Source organism: Ovis canadensis, chromosome 9 (assembly GCF_042477335.2).
Source record: "Ovis canadensis isolate MfBH-ARS-UI-01 breed Bighorn chromosome 9, ARS-UI_OviCan_v2, whole genome shotgun sequence".
NCBI classification, from domain to species: Eukaryota; Metazoa; Chordata; class Mammalia; order Artiodactyla; family Bovidae; genus Ovis; species Ovis canadensis.
Genome location: NC_091253.1, coordinates 98,683,177 through 98,707,982, shown reverse-complemented (window position 1 = coordinate 98,707,982; position 24,806 = coordinate 98,683,177). Strand labels below are relative to the sequence as shown.

Genomic DNA, 24,806 nt, shown 5'->3' with positions numbered 1-24,806 from the left:
TATCTGTTATACCTAGTAAATTATGATATATAAATATACACATATGTCATAAACATTTTATAAATATTGTATCTCCTAATGTGCAAAGATAACATTCATATTTCTTTCAATTTTCATCAAATAAGTGTATAGATGCTACAACATTTATAAGACACATTCAACAAAAAAATCCAAAAGTGGTTGAATAGATTCGGATTTTATGACTTTTTAAATTAATTTGTAATGAAACTGTAAATTGCTTTAGGGCAATCACATAAATATAATTGATAAGTAAACATATTATGGAAAAGCTTATTATCTCCTGAGACTTGTGAGCAGAACTAAATGGGATGCAGAAGACATAGTCTACTATTTAGGATATTCCTAGCTGCTATTTGTTGTTGTTCAGTTGCTCAGTTGTGTCCAGCTCTTTGTGACCCCATGGACTGCAGCTTGCCAGGCCTCCCTGTCCACCACCAACTCCTGGAGCTTGCTCAAACTCATGTCCATTGAGTCGGTGATGCCATCCAACCATCTTGTTCTCTATTGTCCCCTTCTCCTCCTGCCCTCAACCTTTCCCAGCATCGGGGTCTTTTCCAATGAGTTAGTTTTTTGCATCAGGTGGCCAAAGTATTGGAGCTTCAGTTTCAGCATCAGTCCTTCCAATGAATATTCAGGACTGATTTCCTTTGGGATGGACTTTTTTTTTTTTTTTTAAATCTCCTTGCAGGGTGCTGGCTGGGACAGCCTCAGAAAGTGTCATGCCTGCAGCCGCTGAGCTTAGTCGCCCGACGATCGGTGACAGGAGCCTGGAGCGGAGCTGCAGCCCCAGCCTCTCCTGAGAGATAGTCTGTGAAGTCTTCCGCTCCTTGCATAACCTGGCTGGACAACTTAACCTCAGAGATGATGTGGTGAAAATTACAATCGATTGGAACAAGCTCCAGAGCCTCTCGGCATTCCAGCCCGCTTTTCTCTTTAGTGCACTTGAGCAACACGTTTTATATTTACAGCCTTTTTTAGCAAAACTTCAGCCTCTGATTAAAGAGGAGAATACAACTGTTGTTGAAGAAATAGGCAAAACAGAAACAGGGAACAAGAATGGAGTAAATGCCAACTTTCCCACTGGAGACCTGGAAGAGGAAGAAAAGCACAAAGACTGTGATTTAGGAGATGTGAAAAAGACACAGATCCATTTTGATCCAGAAGTAGTTCAGATAAAGGCTGGAAAAGCAGAAATTGACAGACGAATATCTGCATTTATTGAAAGAAAGCAAGCTGAAATCAATGAAAACAACGTCAGGGAATTTTGCAATGTTATTGACTGTAATCAAGTTTCTAGAGTTGTGAATACATACGGACCACAGACTAGATCTGAAGGAATTCAAGGGTCGGGTCATAACCCTAACAGCATGCTCCGAGACTGTGGTGATCAGGCTGTAGAAGAACGGCTACAGAATATCGAGGCTCACTTGCGACTGCAGACGGGTGGTCCAGTGCCAAGAGACATTTATCAGAGAATTAAAAAACTTGAGGACAAAATCCTTGAATTGGAAGGCATCTCTCCTGAATATTTTCAATCTGTGAACTTTTCTGGAAAAAGAAGAAAAGTTCAACCACCTCAACAGAACTATTCACTGGCTGAACTTGATGAGAAAATTAGCGCCCTCAAACAAGCTCTGCTCAGAAAATCAAGAGAAACAGAATCCATGGGGACACGTCACCTTCCATGAAAAACTCCTCTCCTCATTGTCATTTTATTTTTTTAGATATGTGTGTAACTTACATATCTATTTAATTAATTGCAGTGTTTTTATTAATAGTAGACTTACCTCTGAAATCAAGGTTCATTTTCACGTGAGTCCATTTTGTTGCAAGCAGTCTTCAAATATTCCAGTATACTTTAAGATAGTTAATGCGTTGAAAGTAGCATTGTTGGAATTTATTCCCTTCTGTTTTAAAGGAGGTATTTTGAAAATTGAAAACCTTAATTAGAAAGTACATCTTTGTGTGTATGTGTGTTTATCACAGAAAGGAAGATTTATTTTGAATAGTGATGTTTAAGACGACTTTGTATTTTTAACATTGATGTTAACCAGTTTTAGTTTAAAACAGTACTTTGTACATAATAGGCATTCAATAAAAGTTTGAAATGAAAAAAAAAATCTCCTTGCAGTTCAAGGGACTTTCAAGAATCTTCAACACTGTGGTTCAAAACCATCCATTCTTCAGCACTCAGCCTTCTTTAGGGTCCAACTCACATCCGTACATGACTACTGGAAAAAATCACAGCTTTGACTAGACAGACCTTTGTCAGCAAAGTAATGTCCCTACTTTTTAATATGATATCTAGGTTGGTCATAGGTTTTCTTCCAAGGAGCAAGCGTCTTTTAATTTCATGGCTGCAGTCACCATCTGCAGTGACTTTGGAGCCCAAGAAAACGATGTGTGTCGTTGTTTCCCATCTATTTGCTATGAAGTGATGGGACCAAATGCAATGATCTTAGTTTTTTGAATGTTGAGTTTCAAGCCAGCTTTTTCACTCTCCTCTTTCACCTTCATCAAGAGGCTTTTCAGTTCTTCTTTGCTTTCTGCCATAAGGGTGGAGTCATCTGCATATCTGAGGTTATTGATATTTCTCCAGGCAATCTTGATTCCAGCTTGTGCTTCATCCAGCCGAGAATTTTGCATGATGTACTCTGCATTTAAGTTAAATAAGCAGGGTGACAATATACACCCCTAATATACTCCTTTCCCATTTTTGAACCAGCCCATTGTCCCACGTCTGGTTTTAACTGTTGCTTCTTGACCCACGTACAGGTTTCATAGGAGTCAGATAAAGTGGTCTGATATTCCCATCTCTTTAAGAATTTCCCACAGTTTGTTGTGATCCACACAGTTGAAGACTTTAGCATAGTCAATAAAGCAGAAGTAGATGTTTTTCTGGAATTCTCTTGCCTTTTCTATGATCCAGTGGATATTGTCAATTTGATCTCTGGTTCCTCTGCCTTTTCGAAATCCAAATTGTACAGCTGGAAGTTCTTGGTTTATGCGCTGCTGAAGCCTAGCTTGGAGAATTCTGAGCATTACTTGCTAGCATGTGAGATGAGTGCAATTGTGCAATGGTTTGTGCATTCTTTGACATCGCCTTTCAGGACTCAACATAATGGAATCTATTTCTTTTTCACATCAAACCCTATAACGCTGTTTTGATTGGCAGGCTGTTTTTCTGGTTTAGGAACTCAGGCTTTTTCCAATCTTTTGCTCTCTGATCTTTTTCTGTGTGTCTTCCAAGTTCTCCCTAATAATTTGCTTCATGCTGAAAGGAAAAAAGGTAGAGGATCTCACATGGAAAGGATTTTTTTTGAAGTTGGGGAAGGATTTTGATGATCCCAGTCTGAAGTGGTACACATCCTTCACACCTCATCTTCCATATTCCATTGGCTAGAACTCAGCCAGATACTACAAGAGAGGTTAGGAAATGTCTCCTTCTGTGCCCAAGAAGAAGGTATGGTTTAGTGTAGTGTAGAGAAGTCTTTGAGATAAATATATGATATTAAATATTATACCTAGAGATGCTGATATTACTAATTTCTTGCTCTAAGGATAAAGAAATGAGGCATATAAAGTTCAAATGACTGGCAATTTTATATAAAGTATAAAAATTAGTACACAAGTAGGTTATCTTAACCACAAGACTAGGATTCTTCATGGACTTCCCTGATAGCTCAGGCAATAAAGAATCTGCCCTGAGTCAGATTCAATTCCTGAGTCAAGAAGTTCCCCAGGAGAAGGGAATGGCAACCCACTCCAGTATTCTTGCCTGGAGAATTCCATGGACAGACAGGGTGTTGCAGAGTCGGGCACAACTGAGCAGATTCTTAATGTTACACAGTCAAGGAACCCTCCCAAAGCTGTTACTCAGTTGCTGTTCTTCTCTCTGACCTCAGATATATACCACACCCAAAATTACTTTGATTGATCCACACACAGAAATTTAGACAAATTTTAAAGTAAGTTACCATCTTAGTCTGCTTGGGCTGCCTTAACATAGTACTTCTTTTTATTGTTGTTCAGTTGAGATGTCATGTCCAGCTCTTTGCAACCCCATGGATGAAGCACGCCAGGCTCCTCTGTCCTCCACTATCATGTTTCCTAAAATTCATGTCCATCCAGTTGATGATGCTGTCTAACCACCCCATCCTCTGCTTCCATCTTCTTTTCTTGCCTGCAATCCTTTCCAGAACCAGGATCTTTTCCAGTGAGTTGGTTATTCCCATCAGGTGGCTGAAGTAATGGAGCATCAGCTTTAGCATCAGTCCTTCCAATGAATATTCAGTGTTGATTTCCTTTAGGATTGACTGACTTGATCTTCTTTCAGTCCAAGGGACTCTCTTGGGTCTTGTCCAGCACCATAATTCTAAAGCATCGCTTCTTTGGTGCTCAGCTTTCCTTATGATCCAACTCTGACATCTGTACATGACTACTGGAAAAACCATACCTCTGCTTATATGGACGTTTTGGCTAACTGATGTCTCTGTTTTTTTGACACACTGTCTAGGTTTGTCACAGCTTTCCTTCCAAGGAGCAAGCGTCTTTCAGTTTCAAGGCTGCAGTCACTGTCTGCAGTGACTTTGGAGCCCAAGAAAATAGAATTTGACTCTGCTTCCACTGTTTCCCCTTCTTTCTGCCATGAAGTGATGGGACCAGATGCCACAACCTTATTATTGTTATTTTTGAATGTTGATTTTCAAGCCAGCTTTTTCAGTCTCCTCTTTCACCGTCATCAAGAGGCTTTTTAGTTTGTCACATTCTGCCATTAAAATAGTATCATCTACATATCTGAGGTTGTTGATCTTTCTCCCAGTAATCCTGATTCATCCAGCCCAGCGTTTCACATGATGTACTCTGCATAGACGTTAAACAAGCAGGGTGACAACATACAGTGTTGTGGCATTTCTTGCCCAATTTTGAATTAGCCAGCTGTTTCATGCCTGGTTCTAAATGTTGCTTTTTGACCCACATACAGATTTCTCAGGGGGCAGGTAAGGTGCTCTGGTACTCCCAACTCTTTAAGGATTTCCCACAGTTTGTTGTGATCCGCCGAGTCAAAGGCTTTAGTGTTGTCAATGAAGCAAAAGCAGTTATTTTTCTGCAATTCTATTGCCTTCTCCATGATCCAGTGAATGTTGGCAATTTGATCTCTGGTTCATCTTCCTCTTCGGAACCCAGTCTGTGTATCTGGAAATTCTCAGTTCACATAATGCTGAAGCCTCGCTTGAACAATTTTGAGCATAAACTTGCTAGGATGTGAAAGGAGCACAGTTGTATGGTAGTTTGAGCATTCTTTGGCATTGCCCTTCTTTGGGATTGGAATGAAAACTGAACTTTTCCAGTTCTGTGGCCACTGCCGAGTTTTCCAAATTTACTAACATACTGAGTCCAGCACTTTCACAGCATCATCTTTCAGGATTTTAAATAGCTCAGCTGGAATTTCATTTCCTCCTATAGCTTTGTTCATAGCAATTCTTCCTAAGGCCCACGTAACCTGACACTCCAGAATGTCTGACGCTAGTGAGTGACCACACCATCATGCTTATCTGGGTGGTTGAAACCTTTTTTGTATAGTTCTTCTGTTTATTCTTGCTACCTGTTCTTAATCTCTTCTGTGTCTGTATGTGTTTTATCTTGCTCATCCTCGCACGAAATTTCCCTTTGATATCTCTAATTTTCTTGAAGCAATCTCTAGTTTTCCCTATTCTGTTGTTTTCCTCTATTTCTTTGCATTGTTCAACTGAGAAAGCTTTCTTATCTCTCCTTGCTCTTCTCTGGAACTTTTCATTCAATTCGGTATGTCTTTTCCTTTCTCCCTTGCCTTTTGCTTGTTTAATTCCTCTATTAATATTTGTAAAAGTCTTCTCAGACAACCACTCTGCAGTCTTGAATCTCTTTTTCTTTGGAATGCTTTTGGTCACTGCCTCCTGTACAATGTTACAAACCTCCATCCATAGTTCTTTAGGCATTCTGTCTAGCACGTATAATTCCTAGAATCTATTGGTCACCTCCACTGTATAGTATAAGGGATTTGATTTAGGTCATACCTGAATGACTTAGTGGTTTTTCCTTCTTTCTTCAGCATAATACTATTAACTGTTTTAAACATCAGAAACTCTCACAGTTCTGGAGGCCAGGCAGTCTGAGTCCAAGATGCCAGTTGGTTCAGTTTCTGGTGGAGGTGCTCTTCCTTGCTTGCACAGAGGTCCTTCTCTCCGTGTCCTCTCTTGGCCTTTCTTTGGTGTCTGCATGTGGGGAGAGAGAGATCCTTCTTACTCCTCTGCTTTTATGGCCACCAATCTTTTCGAATTGATTAGATATTGATTTGTACAATATAGTTTAGCCTTAGTATCTCCTAAAATTTCTATCTCCAAATACAGATGAAATGGGGAACCAGGGCTTCAAAGTAAATTTTGAAGGGGTCATAATTCAGTCTATAGCAGTTGCTAATATTCAAACATCACAATTTTTCACGTATGTGTTCAGATTTCTGGCTTCCTAAGAAAAAGCCCACAATATCTAAGCACTTTGAACTTCCCTTATTACAAGACAAAAGTGGATTTAAGAGAGGGGCCATGGCTCCCATTTTACGGGCATAATCTCTCCCGTTCACCACAGTCCGCACCCTTTGAAACCTGCTTGGGCCGGGCCAGCATTTAATTTTATGATCGTTGAATATGTAGCATCTTGGACATGGTTTATATTTCTTATGTGTAAAGCTATTGGTTTATTTTTACTGAAGTATAATTGATTTATAATAATTTTATATTGTGTGTATGTGTGTGTGTGTGTGTGTGTGAGCTCAGTCATGCCTGACCCTTTGTGACCCCATGAACTGAAGCCCATCAGGCTCCTCTCTCCATGGAATTTTCCAGGCAAGAATTACTTTCAGGTATACTGCATAGTGATTCAGTATTTTTGCAGACTATATTCCATTAAAAGTTATTAAAAAACAATGGCTATAACTGCCTTGCTATATATATTTGTGGCTAATCTATTTTATGTAAGAGTTTGTATCTATTAATTCCATACCACTATCTTGTCACTGCTTGCTTCTTTCTTCTTGCTGATAACGAAGATATTTACATATATATCTGAATCTGTTGTGCTGAATACATTCTTTTTATGTTTTAGATTCCACAAATACTGTCCAAAATACACAGTATTTGTCTTTGTCTGACATTTCACTAAGCGTAGTATTTTCTAGGTCCATCTACATTGCTGCAAAAAGCAGAATTTTGTTTTCATATTTTTGTTGTTCAGTCATGTTGGATTCTTTCCCCACCGCCCCCCCCCCCCCCACTCCCGCCCCATGGACAGCGACACGCCAGGCTTCCCTGTCCTTCAGTATCTCCTGGAGTTTGCTCAAACTCATATCCATTGAGTCAGTTATGCCATCCAACCATCTCATTCTCTGTCGCCCGCCTTTTCCTCTTGCCCTCATTTTTTCCCAGCATCAGAGGCTTTTTCAATGAATATGCACTTTGCATCAGGTGGTCAAGGTATTGGATTTCCAGCTTCAGCTTCAGTCTTTCCATTGAGTATTCAGGATTGATTTCCTCTAGGATTCACTGGTCTAATACCTTGCTGTTCAAGGGACTCTTAAGAGGCTTCTGATGAGTAATATTCATATATATATATATATATATACCATATCTTTTTAATCCATCCATTTATTGATGGACACTTGGGTTGCTTCCATATATTATTTATTGTAAATAGTGCTATTAACTTTGGGAGGCATGTATCTTTCCAAATTAGTGCTTACATTTTTTTTCCAGATATATTCCCAGCAGTGGAATTGCTGGATAATATGGCAGTTATAGTTCTAACTTTTGGAGGAAATTCTATAGTTTTTTACATAGTTGCCTTATCAATTTATATTCCCACCAACAGTGTACAAGTGTTCCCTTTTCTCGATATCCTCAGTAATATTTATTTTAAAAATTTTTGTGATAACAGCTATTTCAACAGGTATAAGGTGATACTTCATTGTGGTTTGAATTTACATTTCTCTAGAAATTAGATTTTGATCACATTTTCATATGTCTGTTACCCATCTGAATGTCTTCTGTGGAAAAATAACTATTCAGGACTATTGCCCAATATAATTTGGGTTGCTTGTTTGTTTCTTGATACTGAATCTTACAAGCTGTTTACATATTTTGGATTTTATACCTGGGTTGCTCGTGGCATTTGTAAATAGATTCTTCAATTCTGTTTGCTGTCTTCTTGTATTGACAGTATCTTTTGCTCTGCTGAGGATTTTAAGCTTAATTAGGTCCCATTTGTTTATTTTTGCTTTTATTTCTGTTGGCTTAGGAGTTCAGTTCAGTTCAGTTGCTCAGTCATATCTGACTCTTTGTAACCCCATGGACTGCAACATGCCAGGCCTCCCTGTCCATCACTAACTCCTGAAGATCAAACTCATATCCATTGAGTCAGTGACGCCATCCAACTATCTTATCCTCTGTTGTCCCCTTTTCCTCCCACCTGCAAACTTTCCCAGCATTAGGGTCTTTTCAAATGAGTCAGTTCTTCACAGTTTGGTTCAGTTCAGTCACTCAGTCGTGTCTGGCTTTGCGACCCATGAATTGCAGCACACCAGGCCTCCCTGTCTATCACCAACTCCCGGAGCTCACTCAAACTCATGTCAATCAAATTGGTGATGCCATCCAGCCATCTTATCCTCTGTTGTTCCCTTCTCCTCCTGACCCTAATCCCTTCCAGCATCAGGGTCTTTTCCAAAGAGTCAACTCTTCACATGAGGTGGCCAAAGTACTGGAGTTTCAGCTTTAGCATCATTCCTTCAAAAGAACACCCAGGACTGATCTCTTTTAGAATGGACTGGTTGGATCTCCTTGCAGTCCAAGGGACTCTCAAGAGTCTTCTCCAACACCACAGTTCAAAAGCATCAACTCTTTGGCGCTCAGCTTTCTTGACAGTCCAACTCTCACATCCATACATGCACCACTGGAAAAACCATAGACTTGACTAGATGGACCTTAGTAGGCAAAGTAATGTCTTTGCTTTTGAATATGCTATCTAGGTTGGTCATAACTTTCCTTCCAAGGAGTAAGCATCTTTTAATTTCATGGCTGCAATCACCATCTGCAGTGATTTTGGAGCCCAAAAAATAAAGTCTGATACTGTTTCCACTGTTTCCCCATCTATTTCCCATGAAATGATGGGACCAGATGCCATGATCTTCGTTTTCTGAATGTTGAGCTTTAAGCCAACTTTTTCACTCTCCTCTTTCACTTTCATCAAGAGGCTTTTTAGTTCCTCTTCACTTTCTGCCATAAGGGTGGTGTCTGCATATCTGAGATTATTGATATTTCCCTCGGCAATGTTGATTCCAGCTTGCGTTTCTTCCAGCCCAGCGTCTCTCATGATGTACTCTGCATAGAAGTTAAATAAGCAGGGTGACAATATACAGCCATGGTGTACTCCTTTTGCTATTTGGAACCAGTCTGTTGTTCCATGTCCAGTTCCAACTGTTGCTTGCTGACCTGCATATAGGTTTCTCAATGGGGTCGCAAAAAGTTGGACACGACTAAGCGACTGAACTGAACTGAATCTTTTCAGGTTATATACATATAGAACTAGAGAAAAATAATGTAAAGACCTTAGCAAAATTTTTGTCATATAGGAAATAACGATCCATACAAACAGATGATTGCAAAATGTGTGTTCCAGTTAGAAAAAAAGAGAAAGATCTTAGGAAATTTCCCAATGGTTTCAGTGATTCGCATTTAAAAACCAGTAGATTCTTGGTCAGTGCGTCTCTACAGTGTCTGAGTAGGAGTGAAAATTTCTAATGTCATATAAATCACACATTGCATTATTCGAATCAGTTAAATAAGATTCTTAAAGTATATACTCTCTGTTTTGTGTAAAAAATTAACATGGTATTTTATGAACTCAGGGCAAGAGAAAAAAGATGCTATAAATATTTTAAAGTGTGGTGCTGTTGACATTGACATTGACAATGAAACAAGAAAATCTTGAAGATTTTAATATTCAACGTCATGAGGCAAATATTGACTAAGACGTTTGTCAATGTTCAATTTTAAGTATGATTATTTTTGATAATTATTGACACAAGCTGTTGAGATGAGCACTCAACATTCTAAAAACTGACCAAATTTTCATGATGTTGTCGGTTAAAAATTGAATGAAGCAGACTTTTCAGAAACAAGTGTCATTACCTAACACTGACAATTTGCTATATTTCATTAGATCTTGTTATTCACATATTAAAATATTTTCACTGGATTGAAACCTGATTACAAGTAGGAATCACCTGGAGGTTGATATTCAAAATAGAGAAGACTACCCAGACTCTACTTTGCAGATCTTGCTTCATCAGGAAAAGGATCAGAAATCTATATTTAAAAAACACCTGAGGCGAGTCCAGTGATCTGGATTTCAGAAATGCTGAAATATTGCTCGAAAATATCTTTATTCTGATCCTGAAACAATAGCATATGAGATTTTCATAAATAATTGCAAAGATTCAGATAACTACACTTTGAATAATGTGTATGTAAACTATATATGTGGAGAAGGGAACGGCAACCCATTGCAGTTTTCTTGCCTGGAGAATTCTATGGACAGAGGAGCCTTGTGGGCTACAGTCCATGGGGTTACAAAGAGTCAGACATGACTGAGGTGACTAATACTAATACAATACTAAACTATAGATGAATCATCTTGGGGGAATTTTAATTATGTGGTATATTTTATAAGCAGTTTAATAAATTACAGAAATAAAATTTTAAGAAGACTCAGCTAAAATAATTTTTTGACAATTAGCATTACCCTAAATTTGATATTCTTAAAATATTTCTCAGTGAAACACACTACAGACAGTTTTTATAGTGGATATTTTTTAAGCATAAAATGTTTATGCTTCATATTTTTGTCATTTGTTTTTTTTAGACTAAATAGTATAGAATTAGGTTGTATATATTGAGTTTAAAATCTTTCTTTCAGAAGTCTCATGGCACTTATAATAATTTCTCTCTCTTTTAAGCCGAACCAATATTCTATCAGCGCACAATGTGTTTATGAAGCAATATCCTAAAATATTCTTGCAGAAAAAAGTCAGACTGCCTAAACTTTTCAAAGAGGAAGAGAAAAGGTAATGATATCTTCTTTTGAAAGCAAGCCTTTGTGTGTGTGGATGTGTGTGTGTTTGTGCAGATGCGTGTGAATACATGGAAAAACAAGTGGAACTCAAGCACTGAGTGTTTGTTCAGTTCCCAGTGCTACATGTTAGGGATCAGCCAAGGAAACGGATATTGGTAAGGAAGGTTGAATTCCTACCATAATTCTGCAGGCTTTTAATTAGGTTGTAAGATAACTAGGACTAATAAATATGTGTAGCTCCTTGAATTTTTTCATTAAACAACTATCCCTATACAACAAACTTAATAAGATAAAATGCTATTAGGAATGAGAATATAGTAAATGATACAGAGAAAACTAAATAAATTATAATTTGTGAGAGAATATTTCATATAATTGGAGAATAATCTAGATGTTTTTGGTTCATTTTGTAAAAAATTCATACTACTAAAATTATTCAAGATGATATAAATAAAAATAATTATGGTATGAATAAAAACAGTTGTAAAAATAGCTCTTCAAAAGTTTTTTTGAAGCCTAAATAGAACAAAAGCAAAAATTAAAACTCATAGTCTCAGTGATATGACTAGATGTTCTTTTTAAGAAAAGGTGCTTTCTATGCAATTTAATATTTTTGGAGTATAGAAAATGAATATAGGTTGTGTATTTGCCATGCAGGTATAACAAGATTTCACAAGAGTAGTATAAACAAGAAATATCAGTTTTTAGTTATGACTGTAAGACTCTACACATGGACATCACCAGATGCTCAACACCGAAATCAGATTGATTATATTCTTTGCAGTCAAGATGGAGAAACTCTATACAGTCAGCAAAAATAAGACTGGGAGCTAACTGTGGCTTAGATCATAAACTCCTTATTGCCAAATTCAGACTTAAGAAAGTAGGGAAAACCACTAGACCATTCAGGCATGACCTAAATCAAATCCCTTATGATTATACAGTGGAAGTGAGAAATAGATTTCAGGGACTAGATCTGATAGATAGAGTGCCTGATGAACTATGGACTGAGGTTTGTGACATTGTACAGGAGACAGGGATCAAGACCATCCCCATGGAAAAGAAATGCAAAAAAGCAAAATGGCTGTCTGGGGAGGACATACAAATAGCTGTGAAAAGAAGAGAGGTGAAAAGCAAAGGAGAAAAGGAAAGATATAAGCATCTGAATGCAGAGTTCCAAAGAATAACAAGGAGAGATAAGAAAGCCTTCCTCAGGGATCAATGCAAAGAAACAGAGGAAAAAGCAGAATGGGTAAGACTAGAGATCTCTTAAAAAAATTAGAGATACCAAGGGAAACTTTCATGCAAAGATAGGCTTGATAAAGGACAGAAATGGTATGGACCTAACAGAAGCAGAAGATATTAAGAAGAGATGGCAAGAAAACACAGAAGGATTGTACAAAAATGATCTTCACAACCAAGATAATCACGATGGTGTGATCACTCACCTAGAGCTAGACATCCTAGACTGTGAAGTCAAGTGGGCCTTAAAAAGCATCACTATGAACAAAGCTAGTGGAGGTGATGGAATTCCAGTTGAGCTATTTCAAATCCTGAAAGATGATGCTGGGAAAGTGCTGCACTCTATATGCCAGCAAATTTGGAAAACTCAGCAGTGGCCACAGGTCTGGAAGAGGTCAATTTTCATTCCAATCCCAAAGAAAGGCAATGCCAAAGAATGCTCAAACTACCGCACAATGCACTCATCTCACATGCTAGTAATGCTCAAAATTCTCAAGACAGGCTTCAGCAATACGTGAACCGTGACCTTCCAGATGTTCAAGCTGGTTTTATAAACCGTAGAGGAACCAGAGATCAAATTACCAACATCCGCTGGATCATTGAAAAGGCAAGAGAGTTCCAGAAAAAAACATCTGTTTCTGCTTTATTGACTATGCCAAAGCCTTTCACTGTGTGGATCACAAGAAACTGTGGAAAATTCTGAAAGAGATGGGAATACCAGACCACCTGACCTGCCTCTTGAGAAATCTGTATGCAGGTCAGGAAGCAACAGTTAGAACTGGACATGGAACAACAGACTGGTTCCAAATAGCAAAAGGAGCACATCATGGATGTATATTGTCACCCTGTTTATTTAACTTACCTGCAGAGTACATCATGAGAAACCCTGGGCTGTAAGAAGCACAAGCTGGAATCAAGACTGCTGGGAGAAATATCAATAACCTCAGATATGCAGATGACACCACCTTTATGGCAGAAAGTGAAGAGGAACTAAAAAGCCTCTTGATGAAAGTGAAAGAGAAGAGCGAAAAAGTTGGCTTAAAGCTCAACACTCAGAAAATGAAGATCATGGTGTCTGGTCCCATCACTTCATGGGAAATAGATGGGGAAACAGTGTCAGACTTTAATTTTTGGGGCTCCCAAATCACTGCAGATGGTAACTTCAGCCATGAAATTAAAAGACACTTACGCCTTGGAAGAAAAGTTATGACCAACCTTGGTAGCATATTCAAAAGCAGAGACATTACTTTGCCAACAAAAATCCATCTAGTCAAGGCTATGGTTTTTCCTGTGGTCATGTATGGATGTGAGAGTTGGATTGTGAAGAAAGCTGAGAGCCTAAGAATTGATGCTTTTGAACTGTGGTGTTGGAGAAGACTCTTGAGAGTCCCTTGGATTGCAAGGAGATCCAACCAGTCCATGCTAAAGGAGATCAGTCCTGGGTGTTCATTGGAAGGACTGATGCTAAAGCTGAAACTCCAGTCCTTTGGCCACCTCATGGGAAGAGTTGACTCATTGGAAAATACCCTGATTCTGGGAGGGATTGGGGGCAGGAAGAGAAGGAGACAACAGAGGATGAAATGGCTGGATGACGTCACTGACCTGACGGACATGAGTTTGAATAGACTCTGGGAGTTGGTCATGGACAAGTAGGCCTGGCGTGCTGCTGTCCATGGGGTCACAAAGAGTTGGACACGTCTGAGCAACTGAACTGAACTGAACTGATAAGGCATATATGGGCTTCCCTGGTAGCTCAGCTGGTAAAGAATCTGCCTGCAATGCGTGAGACCCTAGGTAGATTCCTCGGTCGGGAGGATACCCTGGAGAAAGGATAGGCTACCCACTTCAGTATTCTTGGGCTTGACTCAGACGGTGAAGAATTCACATGCAACACAGGCAAGCTGGGTTCTAAGCACAGTGGATTCAGGCAGAGTAATAGTGCTAGTTGCTCAGTGGTGTCTGACTCTTCACAACTCCTGGAACTGTAGACTGCTGGGCTCTCTTCTCTCTGGGGATTCTCTAGGCAGGAATACTGGAGTGGGTTGCCATTCTGTTCTGCAGGGGATCTTCCACACCCAGGCATTGAATCCAGATCGCCTGCATTACAGGCTGATTCTTTACTACCTGAGCCACCAGAGAAGTCCACATACAGGCATACATAAAAAATAAAGTGTTAGCCATAGTGAATTAGCATATTAGTACACTATAGTTAAGTTGACTTCATCTCATGAGTACAAAGAAGCTTTGTTATAAAAGCTGTTGTTAAAATTTTATATTAGTAGCTCAAAGAGAAACTATATGATAATATCTACAGATGATGAAAAGGCATTTGATTTAATTCAGTATCCTGTCTCATAGTAAAAGGAAAATCAGGCAAGTAAAAATGTGTAATGAATACAATCATGTGACTGTTAAGAAATACAAAATGTTTCTCTCTCTTTTGGTCATGAAAAATCATCTGCTATAAAGTAACAATAAAATATCTTAAAATGGAATTAAAATAAATTACAGAAAATATATTAAGAAATTATAAATCTCATCTACACTTAGCTTACATTGGTCCCTCATGTAATGTGATAAACTCATATATGCCCAGTTGATGGGAAGAAAGCTGCAGTTAATTCAGAGAACATTTGGCAGGATAAAATCATTCAGGAAACAAGAATCTTAGTAGACACTAAATTCCTGCACTATTAAATTATTAATCAATAACCTTTACCTATTATCATTGTCATATTCAACACTTTATAATTCATTTAATTCAAATGTCCTGTGACAGATACAATAGCCAGACTGAAGTATGACACCTCCTTTGCGGTGGCAGCTCGTGAGAATACTGATGCCAGGGCATTTGCTAAGCAGTGAAGTAAGACAGTCATGTGCAAGGAGAACAGAAGAAATGCTTTATATAACCATGAAAATGACTTGGAGCAAAGCTGCACTAATGAAAATAAATGGAACACATGGCAGAGACATAGGGAAACATTTCTACATGAGCAAAAAATGTGAGCACAGGACGAGAATGAGACAAAGGGCTGTTTGGAACTGTGACCATTACCTAAACTCTTTTTTTTTTTTTTGGTGGATCATCTAGACAGAAGGTGAACTTTTGGTATATTCACAGACATGGGAAATCAAATAGACACATTAAAAAAAAAGCACACTAAATTTTGATCCAGAAGACTTGGATTTGCATTGTTGTTCTACCCAATAGCAAAAATGTGTCTTTGGAATTGTCTTTGAACATTGACTGCACTCCAGATTTTTTTACTCAGAAAAAGAGGATAATGTTATCCTACACAAAGTTATGCATTGAAAGAGTGTTTTAATTTAATAGCTCATTACTGAGCTTCCCTAGTGACTCATATGATAAAGAATCTGCCTACAGTATGGGAGACTTGGGCTTGACCCCTGGGTTGAGAAGATCCTTTGGAGAAGGAAATGGCTACCCAGTACAGTATTCTTTGTTGGGAGAATTCCATGGACAGAGGATTCTGACAGGCTACAACCCATGGGATCACATATTATTACTGTGGACTACAGATTTAAACAATAATGACCTCCACAACAAATCAATAAAAATGCACAACATTGCTTGCTTCAAAAATTTTTAAATAACAAGAAATATATAGACTTTAATCAATGAATTTTTACATTAGCTTATATCCAAGGAAAAAGAAGTTTAAGATAATAATAGTAACAGAAGAAACAAAATACATCCACAGAACTGTAGAAATCTATATTAAAGATACATTTATAAAAAACATAATTTTTTAGGAGAATGGGAATTTAAATATTTGCGAGGATTCCTGGATCCCTGTTAATGTCTTGTCTTTATAAAAATTCCTATTTGACGTTACAGATACTTTAGGGGGACATATGTAATAAAGATAATATTTTATATTATATTTTAATATTAATATATTCTCTTAATAATATAACTTCTGCACTCCATGTATCATCATGGTTTCAGAGAAAAGAGAAGGGTAAATAGTGCATTGAGAAGGAGAAACTTATAAAATGGAGGCATATGAGGAAAAGTAGTGATATAGAAACAGAGGAGGTTAGCTAAGCTTGAAAAGTGTTGATCTTCATTCACTCCCATTGGAGTACAAAATGAAGCTGGGCAAAGGCTAACAGCTTTGCAAGAGAATGCACTGGTCAGAGCAAACACACTCTTCCAACAACACAAGAGAAGACTCTACACATGGACATCACCAGATGGTCCATACCGAATCAGATTGATTATATTCTTTGCAGCTGAAAATGGAGAAGCTCTATACAGTTAGCAAAAACAAGACCAGGAGCTGACTGTGGCTCAGACCATGAACTCCTCATTGCCAAATTCAGACTTAAATTGAAGAAAGTAGGGAAAACCACTAGACCATTCAGGTATAGCTAAATCAAATCCCTTATGATTATACAGTAGAAGTGAGACATAAATTTAAGGGACTAGATCTGATAGAGTGCCTGATCAACTATGGATGGAGGTTCATGACATTGTACAGGAGGTGGTGATCAAACAATCCCCAAGGGAAAAAAAAAATGCAACAAGGCAAAATGGTTGTCTGAGGACGCCTTACAAATAATTGAGAAAAGAGAGGCAAAAGGCAAAGGAGAAAAGGAAAGATATACCATCTGAATGCAGAGTTTCAAAGAATAGCAAGGAAAGGTAAGAAGACTTTCCTAGGTGATCAATGAAAGAAATAAAGGAAAAAAAGAATAGAATGGGAAAGACTAGAGATCTCTTCAAGAAAATTGGAGATACCAAGGGAACATTTCATGCGAAGATGGACACAATAAAGGACAGAAGTGGTATGGACCTAACAGAAGCAGAAGATGTTCAAAGAGGTGGGAAGAATACAGAGAAGAACTATACAAAAAAGATCTTCATGACCCAGGTAACCATGATGGTGTGATCACCCACCTAGAGCCAGACATCCTGGAGTTCAAAGTCAAGTGGGCCTTAGAGGGAATCACTACAAACAAAACTAGTGGAGGTGATGGAATTTCAGTTGAGCTATTTCAAATCCTAAAAGATGATGCTGTGAAAGTGCTGCACTCAGTGCCCCAGCAAATTTGGAATACTCAGCCATGGCCACAGGACTGGAAAAGGTCAGTTTTCATTCCAGTCCCTAAGAAAGGCCATGCCAAAGAATGCTCAGACTACTGCACAGTTGCACTCATCTCACACGCTAGCAAAGTAATGCTCAAATTTCTCCAAGTTAAGCTTCAACAGTGCATGAACCAAGAACTTCCAGATGTTCGAGCTGAATTTAGAAAAGGCAGAGGAATTAGAGATCAGGTTGCTAACATCCGTTGGATCATAAAAAAAGAAGAGAATTCCAGAAAAACTTCTATTTCTGTTTCACTGACTATACTAAAGCTGTCTGTGGAAAATTCTTCAAGAGATGGGAATACCAAACCACTGTCTCCTGAGAAACTTTTATGCAGGTCAAGAAGTAACAGTTAGAACCAGACATGAAACAACAGACTGGTTCCAAATTGGGAAAAGAGTAGGTCAAGGCTGTATATTGTTACCTGCTTATTAAACTTATATGCAGAGTACATCATGTGAAAAGCTAGGTAGATGAATCATAAGCTGGAATCAAGTTTACCGGAAGAAATATCAACAACCTCAGATATACAGGTGTACTGCTTTAATGGCAGAAAGTGAAGAGGAACTAAAGAGCCTCTTGATGAAGGTAAAAGAGAAGAGTAAAAAATCTGGCTTAAGACTCAACATTCAAAAAACTAAGATCATGTCATCCAATCTCACTCAGTTCAGTTCAGTTGCTCAGTCGTGTCCAACTCTTTGCGACCCCATGAACCACAGCACACCAGGCCTCCCTGTCCATCACCAACTCCCGGAGCTCACTCAAACTCACATCCATTGAGTCTGTGATGCCCTCCAGCCATCTCATCCTCTGTCATCCCCTTCTCCTTCTGCCCCCAATCCCTCCCAGCATCAGAGACTTTTCCAATGAGTCAACTCTTCGCATGATGTGGCCAAAGTATTGGAGTTTCAGCTTTATCATCATTCCCTCCAAAGAACACCCAGAGCTGATCTCCTTCAGAATGGACTGGTTGGATCTTCTTGCAGTCCAAGGGACTCTCAGGAGTCTTCTCCAGTCTCATTCAGTTCAGTTCAGTTCATTTCAGTTCAGTTCAGTTCAGTCGCTCAGTCGTGTCCGACTCTTTGCGACCCCATGAATCGCAGCACTTCATGGCAAATAGATGGGGAAACAAGGGAAACCTTGGCAGACTTTACTGGGCTCCACAATCACTGCTGATGGTGATTGCATGCATGAAATTAAAAGATGTTTGCTCCTTGGAAGAAAGGCTATGACAAACCTAGACCGCATATTAAAAAACAGACACTACCTCTCCAACAAAGGTCCTATAGTAAAAGTGATGGTTTTACCAGTAGTTATGTATGGATGTGAGATTTGGAACATAAAGAAGGCTGAGTGCTGAAGAAATTTTGCATGAAACTGTGGTGTTGGAGAAGACTCTTGAGAGTCCCTTGGACTGCAAGGAGATCCAAACAGTCCATCCTAAAGGAAATCAGTCCTGACTATTCATTGGAAGGACTGATGCTGAAGCTGAAACTCTAGTAGTTTGGCCACCTCATGCAAAAAACTGACTGATTCGAAAAGACCCTGATGTTGGGAAAGATTGAATGTGGGAGGAGAAGGGGACAGCAGAGGATGAGATGGTTGGATAGCATCACCGACACATGAGTTTGAGTAAGCTTTGGGAGTTGGTGATGGACAGGTAGGCCTGGTGTACTGTGGTTCATGGGGTCACAAAGAGTCGGACATGACTGAGTGACTGAACTGACTCAACTGAACTTGGGAGCAAAGCCTAAGTATTTAAACAAATATTCCTAGATGACTTTTGATTATAGTAAGACCTAACTTGAGCTTCATTCAACATGAAGTGAGAATAATACTGTAATATTTCTGTGAATTAAGATGCCAAGTGATACACAAAAGCTAAGGCTTTTGGTTCCACTTGGCTTGTGTCTAGCATATACAAGGTCCAGAAATGACTACAAACAGTGTTGAGGAGACAATGAGATACTAACAGCACTGAAGGGCTGTCGGGCAGAGGGGGAGCACAGGTTGCTGAGACAGAAATCTGGATGAACCAGGCGAGAGCTAGCCAGCAGGAATGAATGACATTCCAGAAGTTGCAATCTTTCCTCAATAGATGCCGGGCTAGGGGCTTGCATAGACCTGCAGTCACCATGCAACAGGAACGTGATGATGATCAGCTCACAGTTCACAGGGAAGAGAAGCTTCTTCCTCAAACCATGCTCATATTGGCAACCGGCTGGAAGAAGCACAAGCTGGAATCAAGATTTCCGGGAGAAATATTAATAACCTCAGATATGCAGATGACACCACCCTTATAGCAGAAAGTGAAGAGGAACTAAAAAGCCTCTTGATGAAAGTGAAAGAGAAGAGTGAAAAAGTTGGCTTAAAGCTCAACATTCAGAAAACGAAGATCATGGCGTCTGGTCCCATCACTTCATGGGAAATAGATGGGGAAATAATGGAGACAGTGGCAGACTTTATTTTGGGGGGCTCCAAAATCACTGCAGATGGTGACTGCAGCCATAAAATTAAAAGATGCTTACTCCTTGGAAGGAAAGTTATGACCAACCTAGATAGCATATTCAAAAGCAGAGACATTACTTTGCCAAAAAAGGTCCGTCTAGTCAAGGCTATGATTTTTCCAGTGGTCATGTATGGATGTGAGAGTTGGACTGTGAAGAAATCTGAGTGCCGAAGAATTGATGCTTTTGAACTGTGGTGTTGGAGAAGACTCTTGAGAGTCCCTTGGACTGCAAGGAGATCCAACCAGTCCTTCATAACGGAGATCAGTCCTGGGTGTTCTTTGGAAGTAATGATGCTAAAGCTGAAACTCCACTACTTTGCCTACCTCATGTGAAGAGTTGACTCATTGGAAAAGACTCTGAGGCTGGGAGGGATTGGGGGCAGGAGGAGAAGGGGACGACAGAGGATGAGATGGCTGGATGGCATCACCGACTCGATGGACATGAGTCTGAGTGAACTCCCGGAGTTGGTTGTGGACAGGGAGGCCTGGCGTGCTGCAATTCATGGGGTCGCAAAGAGCCTGACACGACTGAGCGACTGAACTGAACTGAACTGAACTGAACCTCTCCCAACGTATACTCAAACCAAGTTCTGAAAGGAAATGAAATAGAAAATCGACATGACTGAGTCTTCATTTACTTAGCAAGAACAAGATTATCTTACCCTAACTGTTTCAAATTAATGGGACAGACACCATGTGATGGTTCAAGTTAGCTCAGTCACTCAGTCTTGTACAACTCTTTGCGACCCCATGGTCTGCAGCACACCAGGCCTCTCTGTCAATAACCAACTCCCGGAGTTTTTTGAGTCATGTCCATTGAGTCAGTGATGCCATCCAACCATCTTATCCTCTGTTGTCCCCTTCTCCTCCTGCCCTCAGTCTTTCCCAGCATCAGGGTCTTTTCAAATGAGTCAGTTCTTCGCATCAGGTGGCCAAAGGATTGGAGTTTCAGCCTCAGCATCAGTCCGTCCAGTGAATATTTGGGACTGATTTCCTTTAGGATGGACTGGTTGGATCTCCTTGCTGTCCAGGGGACTCTCAAGAGTCTTCTCCAACACCGAAGTTCAAAAGCATCAATATATATACATATATGTATATATATATATAAATAGTCTTCTTTGTATATTGTAGAGTTTAGATAAAATTCAATCCCACTAATCTACTTAGGTATTAAAATACAAAAACTGCATCCATAGAAAAGAGCCAGAGGAAAATGTCCTTTAACAATGTGAAGGGGTTCCTGTCCGTATGAAATATGTTATTCTAAACGTTCACATCTCAGGATGCCTGTTAAGGCACAATTAACATGGATACTGACATAACTTTTCTTTAGTAGAAGAGCAATTGGAAATCTAATTAGGACATTGTAAGAAGGAAATTTCAGAGTAATGATAGCAAAAAGTAACCTCATGTGAATAGATGTCTACATCATGTATCATCAGGAATGCAAATTGAAGCAATAGTAAGACACCACTATAAACTTATTAGAAGATCCAAAATCCAGAACGCTGACAATGCCAAATATCAGCAAGATTGTGGAGCAACAAGGACTCTCATTTATTACTGGTGAAAATGCAAACTGGTACTGGCAGTTTGGTGGTTTCTTACAAAACTCAGCCCACTCTTACCACAAAATTCAACAATAACACTTCTTGTCATTTACCCAAAGAAGTTGAAATACATGACACACAAAAGGTGGCACACAAATACTTATAGCAACTTTATTCATGATTGCCAAAACCTGGATGCAATCAAGATGTCCTTCAGTAGGTGAATGGCTAAATGAAGTGTGCTACATCAGATAATGAAACATTATCTAGTGTTAAAAGAGAGCCACAGAGCCATGAAAAGACATGAAAGAAACTTAATTACATGTTACTAAGTGAAAGAAATTAAAAGCCATGAAATTAAAAGACGCTTACTCCTTGGAAGGAAAGTTATGATCAACCTAGATAGCATATTCAAAAGCAGAGACATTACTTTGCCGACTAAGGTCCGTCTAGTCAAGGCTATGGTTTTTCCAGTGGTCATGTATGGATGTGAGAGTTGGACTGTGAAGAAGGCTGAGCGCCGAAGAATTGATGCTTCTGTACTGTGGTGTTGGGGAAGACTCTTGAGAGTCCCTTGGACTGCAAGGAGATCCAACCAGTCCATCCTAAAGGAGATCAGCCCTGGGATTTCTTTGGAAGGAATGATGCTAAAGTTGAGACTCCAGTACTTTGGCCACCTCATGTGAAGAGCTGACTCATTTGAAAAGACTCTGATGCTGGGAGGGATTGGGGGCAGGAGGAGAAGGGGACGACCGAGGATGAGATGGCTGGATGGCATCACGGACTCGATGGATGCGAGTCTGAGTGAACTCCAGGAGTTGGTGATGGACAGGGAGGCCTGGCATGCTGCGATTCATGGGGTCGCAAAGAGTCGGACACGACTGAGTGACTGAACTGAACTGAAGTGAAAGAAGGCAATATGAAAAGGAAATGTTGTATAATCCCCACTGTATGATATTCTAGAAAATAAAAAACTAGGGAGATGGTAAAAAGAGTAGCAGTTGCCAGGGTTAGGGGGAAGGGAGGGATGAATAGATGGAATCAGACGATTTCAATGAAAATACTCTATATGATACTATAATGGTGGTTATATATAATTATATGTTTATCCACCCCATAGAGTTGCGGGTCAACACCAAGAGTGAGCCCTAATGTAAGCTATAGGTTTTGGCTAATGGTGATTCAATGTAGGTTCAGCAATTGTAAGAAATGTACTAGACTTGCAGAGGATGTTGATAATATGGAAAGCTGTGCATGTGTGTCAGGTGGGGTATATATGGGAAATCTCTGTACTTTCTGCTCATTTTGTATAAACAAATAAATACAAATACATACAGGAGTTATTTATTTTGTGATCCAAAAAGATGTATGGTGGAGGGTTGCAGAATAAACTCTCCTTCACGGTCATTTATTATTAAGCATTTACAGAGGTAGCATTACTTGAGAGTCAAAGACAGAAAGTTGGCATTGCTTTCAAAGCAACTTTCAATAAACTCCAAATCAGTGCTTCTCAGCTTTTCATATGTGCATTAATCTCCAGGGTATTGGGAGTAGTTGTTTTTTAAAATGCAGATTTTGATTCAGAAAGTCTAAGGTGGGGTAGAAAGAGTGTTTCTAATAAGCTGGCAGCTGCTGCCGCTCCCGGTCCATGGGCCACAATTGAACTATTCAATTTTTTTCTTTAAGAAAAGGAAAAAAAAATTCAGAATTGCAACTTTTTAATGGAAAAATTTAATCTCGCTTTTAAACAATTCATTCATTCATTTATGGGCTTATTTCAGTTCGTTAAACGGCATTGCTGTGCATGCTCTTTGGCCATAATGCAGTTGTTTTATTAAATTTATAGCAAATATCATGTTGCAGTTAATATGCAGAGTGTGACATTTTGGAGTTTCTTTGGTAGATTTTTACTCAGTACATTTTAGTGAAATGCAGCAAGTATCTGTTATCTTTAAAATTTCAATTCTAATTGAGTATAGGATCAGATAAGGAAGAAACATAAGTAAATTGCTATGTTCAGAAGGAGATTCCAAGTTTATAATGTATAACAGATTATGACGGATTTGTAATCATAAATTGCAATATTTTGCAGTATCATTTTCTCTCAGCTTGTGTTATGTAACAAACAATTGAATGACTTAAGTTGGGAAGAGTGAAAAGATTTTAGGAGTCTGCAAATGGTGTTCTCCCATCCCACCAGGCCCAGGACTCCACCAAGAGTCCTCTCCAAGTTCCAAAGGCAGCCTGGCCAGAAGCTTCTGCTGGGATCCTCCTCATGGGCTCAGAAGTCTGTATGCTCACTCAGTTGGTCAAATTACCAATCACTCCAAAAGCTTTCAACATGTGTTTTGTGTAAAAACCAATGTTTTAATTTGGACTTTAGATTCTGAAGAGATTAGGTTATCCCAGCTGCTTGAATTAAAGCTCAGAATTTCACTTCTAGATCTAAAAGCAGTAGTAACAAGTGGCTATGATCTGATTAAAATGATGTAGAACTTTGTAATTTGTATATTTTCTCAAACATTTTAAAACAATAATTTGGTATAGTACATAAGCTACCTAGATGGATTATAAATTCTTTCTAAAAGTGTTAAGTTCAGAAAGTGTTGGAAAATGGGAATATTTGGAGATAAAGCAACTGAAAACCTAGGCAAATGAATTCTAATAGATTGATTTTAAAAAAATCTCAGCAAAATTGATTTTTTTGCTTGTGATTTTCTTCTGAAAATCACAGATCTATTTTGAGAAAATCTGTTTTGTTCTCTAGCATTGTCAAAATTACCCTTGGATAACAGCTACATCTAAGTAGTGTTTATTTCATGCTAGCTTGGATCTAGCCTCAAGACATTTAACTATTTGGAAAATATGTATTTAACATTAGAACTAATAAAACTACTCTTGTTATGGTTGTAAAACCCATATTCTCATTGAAGTTTTGAGATCTATTGAATGAGATGCTCCTTGTATTTTTAAAAGTCAGAATTGGAACACTTCTGCTTTACTGAATGTGCATGCTAAGTCGCTTCAGTCATGTCCGACCCTGCCACCCCATGGACCATAGCCTGCCAAGCTTTTCTATCCATGGGATTCTCCAGGCAGGAATACTGGAGCGGATTGCCATGCCCTCCTCCAGGGGATCTTCCTGACCCAGGGATCAAACCCAAGTCTCTTACGTCTCCTGCAATGGCAGGCATGTTCTTCACC

The 24,806-nt window shown here is 39.0% G+C and overlaps 1 protein-coding gene and 1 pseudogene across 1 annotated transcript in view; both read left to right on the top strand.

Annotated features, from left to right (window-relative positions):
• CNBD1 (cyclic nucleotide binding domain containing 1) overlaps positions 1–24,806 on the top strand; it is a 494,192-nt gene that overhangs the window by 40,175 nt on the left and 429,211 nt on the right. Inside the window, exon 3 of the mRNA XM_069600350.1 lies at positions 11,069–11,176. Coding sequence (XP_069456451.1) covers positions 11,069–11,176 — 108 coding nt within the window. The remainder of the gene's footprint in view (positions 1–11,068; positions 11,177–24,806) is intronic.
• On the top strand, positions 716–2,135 carry LOC138446114 (MAP3K12-binding inhibitory protein 1 pseudogene; annotated as a pseudogene).